Source organism: Nelumbo nucifera, chromosome 5 (assembly GCF_055504915.1).
Source record: "Nelumbo nucifera cultivar China Antique chromosome 5, China Antique-T2T, whole genome shotgun sequence".
NCBI classification, from domain to species: Eukaryota; Viridiplantae; Streptophyta; class Magnoliopsida; order Proteales; family Nelumbonaceae; genus Nelumbo; species Nelumbo nucifera.
Window position 1 is genome coordinate 73,604,350 of NC_142653.1, and position 18,652 is coordinate 73,623,001.

Here is an 18,652-nt window from a genome sequence, read left to right on the forward strand (position 1 = left end):
CGGGCTAAGTTCAAGGCTGTGACCAAATTTAGGGGATTCTGCATCTCGACATCCACCCGCAGGGGTTCTGATAGACCTGCCGTGAACATATCCACTTGCTGGTCGGGTCGCACGGGGGATGCCCTCGCGAGGAGGGTTTGGAACTGTCGCTGATATTCAGCCACTGTGCCAGTCTGTTTAAGGTTAATCAGCTCACCCAGTGGGTTGCTGGTCAGTGGGGGTCCGAACCTAAGAAGGCAATAGGACTTAAACTGGGGCCAACCGAGCCCAGGTTCTTCTTGCTCAAACCAATAAAACCAAAGTTGTGCTTCCTCTATTAAGTGAAAGGTGGCTAGACTTACCTTATCCCGATCATCTGTCCGTTGGTTCCGGAAAAATTGCTCGCAGCGATACAGCCAGCCTAAGGGATCTCCGTTGCCATTGTACAACGGGAATTCCAGCCTGCTGTACTTGGGGACGACTGCGGTTCTTTGGCTAACAGACTGCTGTTCGCCGGAAGACTCCGACAGATCTGGTCGGCGGCCATTGGCAGCTGTCCCTCCTTCAGAGTTCTCTTCCCTGCTAGAAAGGAATAGCTCCATCAGGCGTCGCAGCTCCCTTACTTCGTCTTTGATCTCACGGACTTCGGAGCTGGTCTCCACGAGTTGGTGCTCGAGGTTGTGGACCCTGGATGGTAGCTACTCCAGATCACCCATGACGCCTTGCTTTGATACCAAGTTGTTGAGGACCCGGGAATAGGATCTCGTCACGGGTTGGTCCACGGGGAAAACCTCCTATTTTCCCTTGTTCCTTCCTGCTCTTGATGAACCTATCTTGGCACCTCTGGTGATTTGTTCAAGAGATCACCAACTCTCCTAACCCACTTCTTCAACTGAATATTCGATATCTCATTCAATAATGGGGTCTCCTTAAATGGGAGATTACAAGAGTCCTAATCAAAGGGAGTCTCCTTGCTGAATAGGGAGACTTTCAGTTCTATCTTGCTAAGGATAAGGTAAGCTAATTCTAATCTGATAAGCTACTAACAAGATAAGATAAGAGATAAGAACAATAAGATATAAGCTAATCCTAATCTGATAAGCTACTAACAAGATAAGATAAGAGATAAGAACAATAAGATAAGAACAAGCAAGTTGAGCTAATCTAATCTAGATAAGGCTGCTGTTGTCGAACTGGGTAGGATGAGCATCACTGAATCACTGCTGCTGCTGTTGCCGAACTGGGTAGGATGAGCATCACTGAATCACTGCTGCTGCTGGCGGTGGGTCAGGTGCCTGTTGCTGCCAGCGACAATGGTACGTCTTCCCGAGGAAGGCATCCATAACATAAGTCAATCTTTTCTATTAAAAGGATTACCTTTTCTGGTTATTTCAAAGGTTCGACTGAAAGTTTTTTTCCTCCTGAACTGTTCTTAATACATTAAAAGAATAGTTTTTTGGTTACTTTAAGAGGTGCGGCTGAGAGATCCCCTCCTTTCCTAGCCATTATTTGTGTTCTTGGCTTGTTTCTTGACCTTTGACTGGTTCTAGGTTCAAGATTCTAGTTGCTTGACTGTCGCCAATTCTAGGGCTGTAGTTAGTTTCAGCCTTGCACTCTAAGTTGTACTTGGAAGGTTACCTTTTTTTGGGTGGATTGCCGACCTAGAAGGATAAAGTAGGTTCAGCTGATAGCAAGTTCTGGGTGTAAATACCCAGTCTCAGTGATACAAAAGGCATTTGTTAATCTTTTCTTGACAAAGAATGGAGTTTAAGAGGTGGGGACCACATCAGTGGTTTCTACAACATCTATGTCCCAACTTGAGGGGAAGTGTTAAAAAGGCTGGTTATAAATTGGTTTTTCTTTATGTTTTTATTTCTGTTAGTGTCGTAGGGGTACTATTGTAATTCCCCTCTCTTTATGTTATGTTTTAGCCGCCCTAATATAAATACTAAAAAGCGGCGCCGCCAACATCTCTTTAAGCTCTCAAATCTCTCTTCTCTCCTCTCTCTTCCTCTCTTCCTCTCTTCTCTCTTCTCTCTTCTCTCTTCTCTCTTCTCTCTTCTCTCTTCTCTCCACTTCAGTTTCTAGACAAGAAAAACCAAGCCATTAAACTTTAATTTCAATATGAATTGTTCCCTATAGAAGTAAAATTAAATTGTAGAAGTTTAAGGGAGTTCCTTGAATTGTTATAAAATTACAAAAAGGAAACATTTGAAATTGAGAATGAAACTTTACAAAATCATAGCAAAAGCATACACAGTTACAATGGCTAATGTAACCAAAATAATTATTTAAAATAAGAAATATAATCAATAACATATGCTTCCATGCATGCTTGGTTGTAATACGATCCAATTTAAACATATAGATTGTCAGTACCCATAGTTATAGAGTATTACAAGACCTTAAAGAAATAAAGGCATTTTAGACATTGGTCATGAAAATGGGATACATGTTAGTTATAGAAGAAGAATAAATTCATGTAGTAACACATTTTTTAGAAAGAAGGATATAAACAATAATTAACAAACATTTAAACAAATTGCCAAAGTTCTAAGCAAATGAACTCAAAACCATATGGTAAAAAATCATTTGTTCCTGTTTATTTTTTGGCTTAGAGAATTTCTTAAGTGGAACTGTTCAATACTGTATCCTAATATTTTTGTACCTTATACCCAACCTTTAAACTAGAAAGTGTCTTTTACCTGTCGTACTTTTTTATTTAATTTAAACTTTATTCTAAAAGGGAGAAATGAAACAATGGATAAAGCTTTTCAGGACAAAAAAGAAGTGAGAGACATAAAATGGAGAAATAATAGAAGTTTGTATTTATCCCTTAAAGTATTATCTATCATATCTAAGTATTAAATGGATAAAATGCCTTCATTTTTTTTTAAGGTAAAGTAACAAAATGCCTTCATTTGAGTGGTTAGGTTTATGAAAAAAACTTAGGACATTTTGGTTGGGTAGTGTTTCCTATGCCACACTTCTATATTTTCTCTACACTAGTCTACGAATTCAGTAAGTGCTCATTTCCAGGCTTGACAAGGGAACAAGAAGGGCTTCTACCACATTTGTAACTTGAATAGTTTATGGATACTAGAAAGAAATATACATAAAGGAGTCTGTAGAGAATACTGATGTGGGCCCCACAGCTACGGTCCCACTGTGTTCGTAGGGTAGAAGATGTTCTAGTCTGCCTAGGGTTAGCTATTGGTCATTTAGTTGTTTCAGTTGTTATTTATTTCAGTCTTATTTTTTGCTCTATTTGTTATGTAAAGACTAAAGGCAGATCTGTCCTTTCCATGTAATGAGCATAACCTATAAATATTATTTAAAGTGGCGGCGGCAGAACATTAAGCTTCTGCTCCTCCTTTCAACTCTTGTGTTCTACTGCTTCTCCTCCCTTTTCCTCTTCTTTCCTCTTACCTTTCTTCTTATTTTCGATCCTGAAATCCATTAGGGTTCAAGACTGATAAAAGTCCTGAACTTCTACTTGGTATCAGAGCTAGGGTTTCTCATGTGAGTCTAGTCCGGCCGACCACATGAGAACCATCTAAGGCTGGAAGCTGAGATAGCAGAGTTCGTTGACTGGTTCTTGGAGATCTCCAGAGGATTAGCAGCTGTTTGAAGAAGTGTCACAGTTGCAGCGAGTTGGTGATCAGGAAGAATCAGAGAAGGCTAGGGTTCGGGTAACCTTGGTAGGCAGCGAACTGAATCCTATTGTAAGTCCTTTATTTTCTAAGAGAAGTAATATCAGAGAAGATAGGTTGGACCTATCCAGCAAGGGTGGCCGAACCACTCTAGGGTTTTATCTCTCTATTCTCTATGGTTTTGTCTTATCCCTGCGGCAAACCCTAGTATTGGACTGAACCTTGTGATCTTATCCCTGCGGCAAACCCTAATAGTTCTCCTCAACATTGATCAGTTTTAGGGTTTCATATTAACCCTAATACAAACCTTATCCGTACGATACTGTCTGGAGTGTACGGCTTTTAGGACTGATTAAAACCTCAAATTGGCTTCAGCATATCAGATTGTTCTTCAAACTGTTTTTCAGTTTTCTTTTGGGGTTTCGAACACTTCTAAAGGGGTGAAAACAGTTCGGACTGTTGCTGTTGTGTGTGGTTATTGATTTCAGATCAGTTTTATACATGTTTCATGCACATCTACTGTGAGTACAGATTGGTTCTATACTGATTTTGTGATTGTGGTTGGTAGTCCTAGTGCTGGTTTTGACTGTAGTAACCCTAATTTTGAGACTTCTGGTTCTTGACCGAAATGGAGTTTAAGAATCAGGCAGAAGGCAGTTGTGGGAACAGCAGTTATGGTGGTGGTTCTGAGACAGGTTTTCAGATTACAACCGTAAAGTTTGATGGATCAAACTATTTGGAATGGGCCCAATCAGCCATGATGGCTATTGGGGGAAGGGGCAAAGTAGGGTATCTCTTGGGAGATGTGGCAGAACCTTCCAAGGGAGACCCTATGTATACCAAGTGGGTCCAAGAAAACTACTTGGTTATGACATGGCTCTGCAATTCTATGCAGCCCCATATCAGCCGAAATTACTTATGGGCAAAGACAGCCAATGAGATATGGAATGTGATGAAAGAGACTTACTCCCAACCCCTTAATGTTGCCAGAGCATATGAATTGAAATGTGAGGTGAATTCCCTTAAACAAGGAGAGAAACCGGTGTCGGTCTACTTCTCTACCTTGAAGTCCCTATGGCATGAGATTGATCACTTAGAAACTCTTGAGTGGGAGAGTCCTAAAGATGATCAGATACATAGAAAGCACATCGAGACAAACAGAGTGTTTGAGTTCCTGGCAGGACTAAATTCAGAATATGATATTGTGAGGCAGCAGATTTTGACCAGAGATAGTGTGACCCTCTCTCAGGCATACTCCTCAGTGCACAGTGAAGAGACCAGGAGGAAAGTCATGATGCAACCTCAGCCGCTTACACCTGCCTTGGTAGCTGTCAAACCCAAAACAAAGGGTGATTCAGAGAGGGACAGAAAGAAGGAAGATAAAAGGGATGTGGTGTGTGAGCATTGCAAGAAACCTAAACACACAAAAGAAACATGTTGGAAGCTGCATCCACATTTGGTCCCAGCAAAGTTGAGAAATAAAAAGGGTAATGCTCATGTGGCTATGACTACTGATTCAGGCATCCTCTGGCACAAGAGGCACACCATTAGAGACCATAGCTGCAGTTCGAGCTGCTCTAATACAATTGAAGAAGGAAGTTGGCATTTCAGCTCAGTTACCGTAGTCATCGTCAGCCCTGGCCACATCGGCCTTTGCACACTCAGGTACTCAAGCCTCAGCCTACCATGCCTCAGCTCCAGGTACTACTGAACCTTGTTGGGTAATAGATTCAGGTGCATCCGACCATATGACTAGCTTGCCCTCTTTGTTTACTACTTATTACTTGTCTTCTGGTAGGGATAAAGTATCTATAGCTGATGGCTCTCTTGTCCCTATTTCTAGCAAGGGTGACATCAAACTGTCGGATACTATATCCTTGTCCTCTGTCTTGCATGTTCCTAAACTGGATACTAGCCTCCTTTCCGTTAGTAGTATTACTAAACATTTGAACTGCTCAGTAATTTTCTTTCCTAACCGATGTGTTTTTCAGGACCTGGAGACGAAGAAGGTGATTGGGACTGGCCGTGAAACGAATGGGATCTATCTGCTCGGGGAGAGTTCTCGTCGGGGAGAGTCAGTGGATAAGAAGCTACTTGTTTCTCAGGTTGTGAGTCCGGTTATGCTTTGGCATAACCGATTGGGTCATTTATCTTTTCGGTCCTTGAAGAGTCTGTTTCCTACATTGTTTGAGTCTGTTGAGTCATCTCAGTTGAAGTGTGAAAGTTGTGAGTTTGCTAAACATTGTAGAAACTCTTATTCATTGAGTAATAAAATGAGTAATAGTTCTTTTGATATTGTGCATACTGATGTTTGGGGGCCATATCACATTCCTTCTATGGGTGGGTACAAGTATTTTTTGTTATTTGTTGATGACCACACTCGGTTTTCTTGGGTTTATCTTATGCGTTCACGAGATGAGGTGCCTGCCTTGACCCAAAACTTCCACCAAATGATCCTAACCCAGTTTGATGACAGGATCAAAGTGCTTAGATCTGATAATGCAAAGGAATACTTTGCTAAGCCATTGGCATCGTACCTCCTTAATCATGGGGTTATCCACCAGAGCACTTGCCCTCATACACCTCAGCAGAATGGGGTTGCAGAAAGGAAGAATAGGCACATCTTGGAGGTGGCTAGAAGTATTATGTTTACCTCCAATGTCCCTATTCGCTTCTGGGGTGATGTTATCCTTACGGTGATATGTCTTATTAATCGGATTCCTTCCCGGGTTCTTGATATGAAACCTCATTTTTCCCTTCTATACCCCAATGAGGAGTTGTTCACTATTCCCTTCAAGACATTTGGTTGTACCTGTTTTGTTCAGCTTCTCGGTCCCCATCACTCCAAGTTTGAACCCAAGGCCTCCAAATGCATCTTTCTTGGTTATGCACAAACTCAAAAGGGTTATTGTTGTTATGATCCTGTCTCAGGGAAGAAATTTGTATCCATGGATGTCACTTTCTTTGAGGAGACACCCTATTATTCTCGGGTCTCTCCTCAGGGGGAGAATAGTGAGCGTAGAGATTTGGGTCCTTTTCTTCAGGGGGAGTGTAGTGAGGACAGGGTTAATACTTTTGGGGCTGTTCCCTTACCTATTCCAGTTGGTGATGAGGGCTGCAGTAGCGAGGGTGGTCAGAGGGATCGGGAGTTGAGAGTCTATCACAGGCGATGCAGGCAGGTTGATCCCGGTCATCAGCAGTCCCGGCCAGCTCCAACTTCTTCTACGGCTCCAAGTCCAGATATTACAGTCCCAGGGCCCACAGAGACTCCTTCCATTGTTGATACCTCACCCTCTGCAAATGACCTTGACCTTCCCATTGCCCTCCGTAAAGGAAAACGGCATTGCACCACATCTACGGCCCACTGCATCTCCCAGTTTTTGTCCTATGATTGCCTATCTCCCTCCTACAGGTCCTATCTCACCTCCGTTGCTGATGTCCCTATTCCGAGAACAGTGCAAGAAGCCCTATCAGTCCCGGAGTGGAGAGGTGCATGCAAGTTGAAATGGATGCCCTGTTGAAAAATAATACCTGGGAGCTAGTTAACTTGCCCAAAGGAAAGAAACCAGTTGGATGCAGGTGGGTATTTACTGTGAAGCACAATGCGGATGGTTCCATTGAGAAGTACAAAGCTCGGCTAGTTGCAAAAGGGTTCACACAGACTTATGGTATAGATTACTTGGAGACATTTGCCCCGGTAGCCAAGATGACCACCATTCGGGTTCTATTATCTCTTGCAGCAAGCTACACTTGGCCTTTGTACCAAATGGATGTTAAGAATGCCTTCCTGAATGGGGACTTGCAGGAAGAGGTTTACATGCAGTTGCCTCCTAGATTCTATGATACAGAGGCAGGTAAGAAGGTCTGCCGGCTCAATAAGGCATTGTATGGTTTGAAGCAGTCACCTAGAGCTTGGTTCGACAGATTCAGACTAACCCTTGGGAAGTTCGGTTATGTACAGGCCTAGTCAGATCATACACTGTTCATCAAGAGGGTGGAGTCGTCACTGACACTACTTGCAGTATATGTTGATGATATTGTGGTGACAGGAAATGACAACCATGAGATTGAGTCCCTCAAACAGCTTCTTCATCAAGAGTTTGAGGTGAAAGATCTGGGTACACTACGGTATTTTTTGGGTATTGAGGTTGCTAGATCTAAACAGGGGATCTTTGTCTCTCAGAGGAAATATGTTTTAGATCTCTTGGCTGAAACTAGAAAGCTGGGTGTCAAACCTACAGCTACACCCATTGAACAGAACCACAAGATTAGTGCAGAGAGTGGGGAGCTGCTTGAAGACAAAGTTACGTTCCAGCAGTTAGTGGGAAAGCTCCTATATCTATGCCTCACCCGGCCAGATATCAGTTATGTCGTTAGTGTTGTCAGTCAGTACATGCATTCTCCTAGAACCACACACCTTCTAGCAGCAGAAAGAATACTAGCATACTTGAAGAGATGCCTGGGTAGAGGTATACTGTTCAAGAACAATGACCACATGAAGGTGGAAGTCTATACGAATGCCGATTGGGCTGGGAGTGTTGATGACAGAAGGTCTACCTCTGGATATTGTGCTCTTGTGAGAGGTAACCTGGTCTCTTGGAGGAGTAAGAAACAGAGTGTTGTCTCCCGATCCAGTGCTGAAGCTGAGTACAGGTCAATGGCTAATGGAGTGGCTGAAATTCTTTGGTTGAGATCACTACTTGGGGAGTTGGGTATTGAGTACGAGAAGCCCCTGATGCTGTATTGTGATAATCAAGCGGCTATTAATATAGCACACAACCCAGTGCAGCATGACAGGTCTAAACATATTGAAGTTGATCGACACTTTGTACGAGAGAGGGTCTCATCACAAGAAGTGTGTCTCCCATACATCACCTCCAACATGCAGCTGGCAGATATCCTCACCAAAGCTGTACCACGGAAGAAGCTAGAGGCAGATCTATCCAAGTTGGGAATGATAAACATTTATTCCCAACTTGAGGGGGAGTGTAGAGAACACTGATGTGGGCCCCACAGCTACGGTCCCACTGTGTTCGTAGGGTAGAAGATGTTCTAGTCTGCCTAGGGTTAGCTATTGGTCATTTAGTTGTTTCAGTTGTTATTTATTTCAGTCTTATTTTTTGCTCTATTTGTTATGTAAAGACTAAGGGCAGATCTGTCCTTTCCATGTAATGAGCATAACCTATAAATATTATTTAAAGTGGCGGCGGCAGAACATTAAGCTTCTGCTCCTCCTTTCAACTCTTGTGTTCTACTGCTTCTCCTCCCTTTTCCTCTTCTTTCCTCTTACCTTTCTTCTTATTTTCGATCCTGAAATCCATTAGGGTTCAAGACTGATAACAGTCCTGAACTTCTACTGAGTCCAAGCCTAAGAACAGATCACTCTAATGTCTAATAAATTAATATATATTTCTGAAAATTCTTAATACATTATAGAGGGAAATCAAATGTTACTATAACTGCCAAACTTATGCTATACATAAAAATAACAAACAGATATTTACCTTCCACTCCACTAGTCCCCAGCCTTGTTTCAACATCACCTAGCAAGTGACAAACCAAATCATTAGCTCCAGAAAAAGAAACAGTAACATATGATTAAAAAATAGAACTCTTTCACCTTAAAGAGAATTAATGGCTAACTGTTGAACAAAATTCAAACAAAAAAACTACATAAATTCGTTGCATAAATTATGAGGTGTGACGAAACTCTACATGAAATTATAAGGGAATGGATGAGCAAAGCATGTCAATGCATCACCAAGACAAGAGATCAAACATCTCAGCTATTAGGGTGGCGAGGGAGCTAAGGGGTTATCAGTTATAAAGTAATAGTAGAGTGTTAATGGAATGGATTGAGGCAGAAGGGGCATGCCAATGTTCTGGGTCCAAGGCATTGTATATACCATTTTCTTTTCCAAATCTAATAAAAAATTTTTAATCAATAAGATCTTAGTTACTCATCTAGAAAAAGAGACAAGTGGGTTGTGAGACTAAAGTCACTAGACCCAACTATTAGTACCAAATGGATTAAAGTGGAAGCAAATGATTTAATGAAGAAAGAAAGGTGATAAGAGAATTGATCAAGAAAATAAGAGAGAGAGAGAAAGGAAATGGTATTAAGACTCATACAGTGTACCTCTCCGAATGATGCAATAAGATTTACAGGTCCTCCTGAGATTTCTCATATTTTTTCTGCAATTCCTAAAAGACTCATAGAATGTACCTCTTGGAATGATGCAATAAGATTTACAGGTCCTCAAGTTTTTCACATTTTTTCTTGGTATGTTTATGTAAAATTTTCTTTTTTTTTATATGATCCCAACTAGATGTCAAACTATGATTACTTATTTTTTGACTGTTAATTGTTAGTGATATAGATCTACTTTTGACTTTTTGGAATTGTTAGATAGGTTCTGGTTTCTGGAAAGGTAAGGTATTTTATTAAATCAAATAACAGTGCAAAGGAGCCTAGGCCAGTAAAGGCTGCCTAGAGCCACATAATAACAGTACAAAGTTTTGCTGCTTTTCGGTTAACTGTGTTTTCAATTTCTAGAATTCTTGGATGATTTTTCATTTGTGATAATTTTCATGGTACTTTCTACTTGAATTGAATTGATTTTTCTTGGTTTGTATGAGAAAAGTTGTTCAACTTACTTGCTTTGCATAAGAAAATGTTGTGCAAATTGCTCATGTGATCTATACAAGATAAGCTATTTTGGGATGGAGACAAAGATTCTCTTATGTTAAATTTTGATTGACTTTGTTTTTGTGTGGTTTGGGTTTTAATTACTTTTTGGTATTTAATAATTTCTTTCAAATTTCCTTTTGCCTTCAATATTTGTAGAATCAAGTGGATATGAGCTTTCTTTGTAGGTTTTGTTTATATCTATTGAACATCTAGATTTTTTGTTTACATTCATTTAAGAATTTTGCTTTGTGCTGGTAGTTTCGCAATCTCTAACCGGTACTTCAGAGGATGCTGCTCAAAACTGTAACTTCATGAAGAATTCCTCTATTTCAAAGGATGGGAGCTCACATTGAATACAGGCACCACCTAATCAACTAATAAGGTATCTTTCTTCCTCTTCATCGCTCTCTTTCTTAATTTATTTCATTTGTTACTCCCTATAAGTTGTATAAATTTGAGCCTCTCTCTTATGTTTACAGGAATGATTAAGAACCTGTCTTTGATTTCCAATTTTAGTTCATGGTTTAGGTTTCTGTTTATCTTGAGCCAATAAAATAAATTTTGTATGTTTTAAATTCATAATTTAGTCAACGATTCAATAGGACTGGGTTTTAGCTTTAGGTTGATGGCTTGATGATGATGCCACATTCAGCACATAAGCTGTTGATTTTATTATGTATATGTTTTTGTAGACTCAGAGACATTCCAGACCACTGTTTTAATAGCCATCTGTGTTTTAGTTTCAGATTGGATGATGCTGTAGCACTTAAACTGCAGTTGCTGGTGAAGTAGGGGTGTTAATGGATCAGTTTTGGGTTAGACTCCACCCAAATCAAAATCAATTTGGACAGATTGGACGGACCAATAAGACATATTGAATTAGACTGGTCCAAAATATTTATTGGATTAGATTGGACTTGGCCCATCTGTAATGGATTTATATTGGATTGGGTTGGATCAAACCAATATCTGGTGCATTGATAGAACATAAGAATACAGGTGTCAATCAACCAGGTTTGGGTTGGAGTCGATCTAAATTAAAAGCAATTTGAACAGATTGAACGGTCCAGACATTGAATTGGACTGGTCCAAAATGGTCCAGAGTATTCATCAGATTGGATTGGGCCTGGTCCATCTGTAATGGACTCATATTGGACCGGATTAGATTGGACTAAATTCAGTCCAATTGACACGCCTAGGTTAAGTTTTAGCCTTACTCATTATTAGCCATATTAGTTTTAGATTTAGACTGCCATCCAAACACAATTCATTGAAACCCCTATCTGTTCATATTTCATATTGGTTGTTAAAGATTTCATTATTTTGTTTGAATACTAAAATATTTATTGGATTGGATTGGACCTGGTCCATCTATAATGGATTTGTATTTGATTGGGTTGGATTGAACCGATATGTGGTCCATTTGATCAAAGATAAGCATATAGGTGTCAATGGACCAGGTTTGGGTTGGAATCTGATGAGGGCGGATTTGGCCCTCCAATAACTTCGTGACACATGGCATCTCGAAACAGCTGGACAACACCCAAACACCACCTAAGCGATGATTTGGAGTCCCAAATAGTAGTTCATCTTTGCCCCGACCTGGCGACCTACCTTTACCGCCGACCTGGCGACCTGCCTTTACCGTCGACCTGGCGACCTCGGCGCTAAACATGAATAAAACCCAGTCACCTCTTCGGCATGGGAAACTTAAGACCCAATCGCCTCTTCGGCATGGGCAACATAAGATCCAGTCACCTCTTCGGCATGGGTGGAATAAAAAAGCAGTTCGCATTCAGCCCCATCGGTGTGCAGACAGGTCGGGTACATATCGTTCAGCCTCAGCCTCGTTGGTGTGTAGAAGAAGAAAGAAAAAATGAAAGAGAGAAAAAGAAGTGAAGGAAGGAAGACTAATTTAGCACAAGAAAAAGAGACAAAGGAAAGACTAGTTCGCTTTCAGCACCATGATAGACGCAAGCTTGGCCGATCTCTTCACAGTAGACCTCCACCTCGGTTCAGGCTCCGCATCGAACTCACTGGCTGCTCTTTTGAGAACCAGCTCGAGGGACACTGCGTCGAAGTCTACCTAGGTGGAGCAACCTGATAAAGCAGTCACACAGAACCCCTTCTTGAGGACGACATGATGAACTTCGCTCTTGAGGAACCTAATTGGATTGCAGAACCCCTTGATGGTTGCATCCCTAATAAGGTAGATGTCCTCAGGGTACCTGTTCCACCTCTCCTCGAGTGGATGAATTTGCTCTTGTGCCCAAATAATCAAGATGCGCTGCGTGAAGCCTACGCCAAACAATGCCTATATAAAGGCACCAACCCCAATGACACAGGGTACACACGATTAAGTGCATTCTAGCTCTCCTATTTACCATTACTGACTTAAGCATCAGAGCAACCCTGCCGGGTTAGCCACCCCGGGTCCTCTGATTCCTCCTTTTCTTTGCAGTTCGAGCAACCTACTTGGCGACAGATGTCCGAGCTGTCTTACAGCTAGGAGCATCCAGATCGTGCACCATCAAAATCAATCTAAATTAAAAGCAATATGAACAAATTGGATGGTCCAGAAATTGAATTGGACTGGTCCAAAGTTTTCATTGGATTGGAGCAGACCTAGTCCATCTATAATGTACTCATATTGGACCAGATTGGATTGGACCAAATTTGGTCCAATTGACACCCCTACTTAACTCAAGATTTCTCATGGAGCAGGACAAAGGCAAGATATCTCGTGAGCTTAGATATAAAAGAAATAAAGATAATGCTTTATTCAACTTAATTAAATAAAGCCCCATTCCAACTATACACAGTTGGGCACAAAAGATAAATATAAATCTGTCCATCATGCACAATCAATATATTGTCAGGCTTCAAATTACAATAGACAATCCCTAGGCAAAGAAGATATACTAATGCAAGAACCTAAACCACTGTGTCACTTTTATAAGGTAAACTAACAAGAAAAGAATAAGCATACTACGATGTAATAAATTTTTCACATACAAGTTCAGCAATAGATTTGAGCAATGTCCTCTCCAAGAAACCAACTTTTCTATGCAAGGAGTAAAAATAACCTCCATTCGGATATTCCATAACCAGGTAAAAGTTATCCCTGTAGGGGAATGAATAAAAGAATCTACACAAGTAGGGGTCTAAACGGATCGAATTCGAATCGGATCAGGCAATATCCGAATTCGAATTCGATTAGAAAATCCGATATCCAAATTCTATTCAACACCCGATGGATATTGAAAATTAATATCCGAATTCGAATCCGATTAAATATTCGAATATTCGAATTCGATTAATTAATTATTTTAGATAATTAATAAATATATAAAATAAATATTTTATTAATATAAAATATATAAATATATAAATTATTTATATAACTTAATATATAAATTATATAAAATATTTTATATATTATATATAAGAATTAAATAATCGGTCGAATTCAGATATTTATCGAATCGAATCAAGTCATATCCGAATTCGAATCCAATTAACTATTCGGTTAGAATAGGATATCCGAATTTGACCGATTAGATATTCGAATTATCCGAATTCGATTTGATTATGTCGAATATCAAATTCGAAATCGGATTTTCGAATACCGTTGACACCCCTATACACAAGGAGTAAAAATCACCTCCATTCGGATATTCCATAATCAGGTAAAGGTTACCTTGTAGGGGAATGAATAAAAGAATCAGACCTGCAGAGTGCAGAAACAGAGACACAACGTTATTCTTTGGATATATTTTGTTGCTTCAAATCATACACAAGTTTGAAAAAAAAAATTATCATCTTCAATCAAACAACCAATTCTTAGGCTGGTAAGAGGTTCAATGTGAAATAAAATAATTACTATGAGCATCAACATGTAAAGGTATCAAAGTGAATGAGGGCATGAACAACCAGTATCAAGAGGTCTATCTCTTAAATTATTAAAGTAAATGAAAAAAATAAGTCATTTTAAATCATCAAAAAGCACTCAAAACACTAAAAATACATATAATATATATAATTGAATATATAAAGTAAGTGAAAAATAATACCTCTTCTGTATTTTGCAATGAAGCAACATCATCTTCTCTACTATAATTCTTATGGAGATCATCCTGGTCTGAATACCAGTATTATTATTGCTGCCAAAAGTCCAATAACTGCTAATTGGACAATTTCCTGTGCAGTTCCTTCTGTTTCTGTACTGCCCAGAAAGGTGGAACTCCACACAACAAAATGTAAGGATAATCCCTCATCAATGAAATTTTAGTGCTATCTGAAAACAAGAAATTCTCAAGCTTTAGGTCCCAATGCATCACCCAATGGTTGTAGCATAGCTGGATGACTTCAACAAAATATATATTTTGTGCTACATCTCTCTGCTAGATGCTTTAGCTTGAGTTAACAGATTCTAATTCGGCTCCCAAGGACCAGGTTGTGAGGCTTTCTGATGGAGCAAGAATCTGAAATATCCATTCTATTCCTCAAAGTCATCAGCATTTAATCCCAATTCATCACATGGAACGTAACCAACCTCCTGCATAAGCTTAGTCAATCCCTCCAATAATAAATAAATGTCTTGTGCATGGGGGCTTGATCTATCTCCAACCACAAATGGATAAAACCCACTGCCTACATTAATCCAAGCACAACCAGGAGCCTTCCTAACACCCAAGTCCCTCATAAATGTCCGCACCTTTGCAAGCTTGCTCCAACACCCTGCAGCTGCATACATGTTAGCAATCAAGACGTAGTATCCAGAGTTCTCAGGTTTCATCTCCAACAATTTCTCAGCTGCCCATTCCCCAACCTCCACATTCCCATGGATGCGACATGCCCCTATAAGTGTTGCCCACATGGCGGGGCTTGGCCTAAAAGGCATCATTTTGATGACCTCCTCTGCCTTTCTCAGCAAACCAGCCCTCCCAAAAAGATCAACCATGCAGGCAAAGTGTTCAAATCGAGGATGTATTCCATACAAGCTTGTCATTTTCTCAAAGAGCATTTGGCCTTCAGAAACAAGACCTGAATGACTACAGGCTGATAAGATTGCAATCATTGTAATATGATCCGGTTTGATCATAAGCTTATCCATCTCCTCAAAAAGCTTTAATGCAACTTGTCCCTCCCCCTGAATTCCATATCCAGCAATCAAAGAAGTATAGGTGACTTCGTCCCTTTTATTCATTAAATTAAATACTCTTTGAGCTTCCAAGATTTTCCCAGATTTTGAGTACATGTCAACAAGAGAATTCCATACTAGCAAATAGTCCTCAAACCCTCCACGCTTAGTTATATAACAATGAAGCTCCTTACCATGTTGCAAATTTGCTACTCGAGCACAGAGTGGAAGAATGCAGGCAATCGTCACATAATTTGGTTCAACTCCAGTTGATAACAGTTCTCTAAATATGAAGGCAGCTTCCTCAGATCGATCTGAGGAAGTGAAACCTGAAATCATGGAATTCCAAGTGATTAAACTCTTAAATTCTATCAGTTGAAACAATATGTATGCATGTTTCAGGTCCTTACACCTTGAATACATGGTAATCAATGCATTTCTAACAGTTTCCACCCTATCATTACAACTACGAACAGCAAACCCATGAATCTCTCTCCCAATTGTTAAGAACCCACCTCGAGAACATGCACCCAAACCAATGACTACTGTAACAGAATCTAAGCAAGCACAACGACTTCTCATTTGTGAAATCAAATCAAGAGCTCCCTTATAGTCGTGAATCTGCAGACGCCCTCCAGCTATGGTATTGCAAGTAACAATATTCACTTCAGAACATTCTATCTGCATCCTTTCAAACAAATCAAAAGCTTCTTGCCACATACGTTTAGAAGCGTACCCAAAGATTATCGTATTCCAAGAAACAACATCCTTTTCTGGCATTTTATCAAACAATGCACGTGCAACACCAATCTCTCCGCATTTTGCATACATGGAAATCAATGCATTCTGTACAAACAAGCTCCATTCAAGGCCGCTATCATCAATCGACCTATGTATCTCCCTCCCAAAACCCAAATCAGATTCCTCAGCACAAGCCTTGAGAATAGATGGATAGGTAAAATTATCAGCCCTGATACCCTTGCACAACATTTGTTTATAGGCCAAAAGAGCCTCCTTAGAAAGCCCATTTCTAACATAGGCAGCAATCAATAGATTCCATGGCAAAGCATGCAAAATATTAGAATTCTCAGTTATCGCATGAGCCTCAATGAGGTAATCAAAACTCGAGTAGAAGGTGACAAGCTTGGGAACCAGAAGAAGGTGTTGTTCAAGACCCAAGGAAATGATATGGGCATGTAGTTGTTTTCCCTCTTGGAGTGATTTAAGGCTGGTGCAGCACAAGAGAAGAGAAGAGAGGGGTTCTATGATAATGTCACGAGAAGAAGCAGCATGGAGCTGCAGAAGAGAGAAGGTCTTGAAGGCCCTAGAAAGGTGGCCTTGGCTTGTAAAGGTTTTGAGAGATGACTGAAGAGAATCTATCAAAGATCCCTCCCTTGATGAGTAACCTTCCATACAAGATCCAGAGGAGTCCGTGACAGATTCGTTGATTACATAGCATGCCATTTGATGATTCTTGTGGATATCTAATCTCCATGTCTTGGGAATGAATCGTTGGATGTGTGACTGGGACAAGGATCTCCAGAGAATGGGAGAAGACGACATCAAAGTTACGCTTTCATTTAGATTCACGTCAACCACTGCTATGTTTTTCATTTGATCTTGTTGGGACAAGGGTCAAGGGACAGCCGTTTTCTTTGAACGATTATTTCTGTCCACTTCCAATTTCCCATTTCCCGTTTAAATCCTGTGCAGAAAATAAAGGAATCCTCTTATAACAATCCTCTTCTTATTCAATTCAAAGCTGGAGTAATTCAAGAAGCAAAAATATCATTAAAGTTACGCGCTGACATTTATTCCAGGGGAATTTACGCACTGTTTTAAAATGTGACATATCCCAATTTTAGAAATACGACAATCTAGTACCAATTGTCAACGTACCATCACTTATATATATTTGAAAATATCAAAATTACCCTTAGAAATAAAATATAATGTTCGTCATCTTTTTCTTCAACGAAATAGAGCCCAAGTTCTTTATCACAAACACCACAAATAGAGTCCAAGCTGCAAAGAAGACTCCCCAAGTGCAAAAACAAAGCGCTTATAAAAAAAATGCCAAAGAAAAATAGAAACTATAAGGAAAACAACGATCAAAGCTCTTCTAAGACAAAATTATTCAGAATACTGAATACTATCAAATGACGAGGAAAAAAAGTTGCAAAGAACTCATCTCTATAACCTCCTCTTCTCCTTCTATCTTGTCATCGCTATTGTAAACAAATCGAGTAATCTTCCTTGTGTTTACTCTAGCATTTTCTTCTCCCACACATTCATCTTGCTCAGCCCTTCGCAGATTTCATCCACAAACGGTCCTATCTCTCCATCTTCTTCCTCTCCATTGTAATCTTCTTCTCCATCTTCAATGCCATCTTCTTCATTGATGTCTTCACCTTCATCATCTTCTTTAATACTACTTGCGTTAGCCTGAAGAGTCGTCTTCATAGATTGATTTCTCTGGATAGTCATCACTCCCTACTTGGTATGTCAATACAGATGATCATTCTGAGGAATCAGATATTTCTCATTTTTTAGAGAAATCCAACAGTAATGATCGAGTGATGAAATTCTTTTTAGATTCAAGAGTCTCTTCTTTTGTTCCAACCATGTCGATGTTCGACGGAATGAATGTATTGAAGATAACATTGTGGGGTCTGTGTTCAGAGTCTTTCGACTTCCAACCGCTTTCCCTTTCCCCTCCACCTTCGCCACTCTCTCCGTCACCCTCCACCACTTGTAAGTTCACTCTTTACCCCAAGCTCTGTCATTCCATCCTATCGGCCTTCCGCTTTTCTCCCTCCAACCCCTATGATTACGGCAGCTTCTTCGTCAATCTAGCTAGGAAGACCTCCTATCTGATCGGCCGATACCTTAACCACAATCAACGCTCCACTCTAAGCCACATTGAGGCCGGTGTGCTAGACGACTGTCGACAGTTGTCTGATCTCTATGTGGACTACTTGGGGACTATCACCATAGAACTGAACTGTGCCAAGTCACTAACGGATGACCTGGTTGACCAAGTCCAGACCCTGTTGAGTGCCATAGTGACAAACTAGCAAACACGCTTTCATGGGCTTCAAGCTTATGGGAGTGCCATGATGGGTGCCCTATATGCACCCTTTAGTAATGCCACTTAGTTGTATAGCATTTCACTTGGGTTGGTGA

The 18,652-nt window shown here is 40.2% G+C and overlaps 1 protein-coding gene across 18 annotated transcripts in view; it reads right to left on the minus strand.

Moving 5' to 3' along the window:
* Window positions 1–18,177, minus strand: part of LOC104589181 (Tetratricopeptide repeat (TPR)-like superfamily protein) — a 32,163-nt gene extending 13,986 nt beyond the window's left edge. For 15 of the 18 annotated variants that reach the window (XM_088889102.1, XM_088889098.1, XM_088889104.1 and 12 more), the window contains exons 1-2: window positions 14,397–18,176; window positions 9,137–9,175 (exon numbers count right to left, since the gene is read on the minus strand). In XM_088889102.1, the coding sequence (XP_088745228.1) occupies window positions 14,822–17,080 (2,259 nt within the window). In that variant the 5' untranslated portion in view covers window positions 17,081–18,176 and the 3' untranslated portion in view covers window positions 9,137–9,175; window positions 14,397–14,821. Of the gene's footprint in view, window positions 1–9,136; window positions 9,176–14,023; window positions 14,054–14,396 lie in introns of all 18 variants that reach the window. The other 3 variants (XM_088889109.1, XM_088889103.1, XM_088889111.1) reach the window with 2 other exon arrangements.
* Between the last annotated feature and the right edge of the window lie 475 nt (window positions 18,178–18,652).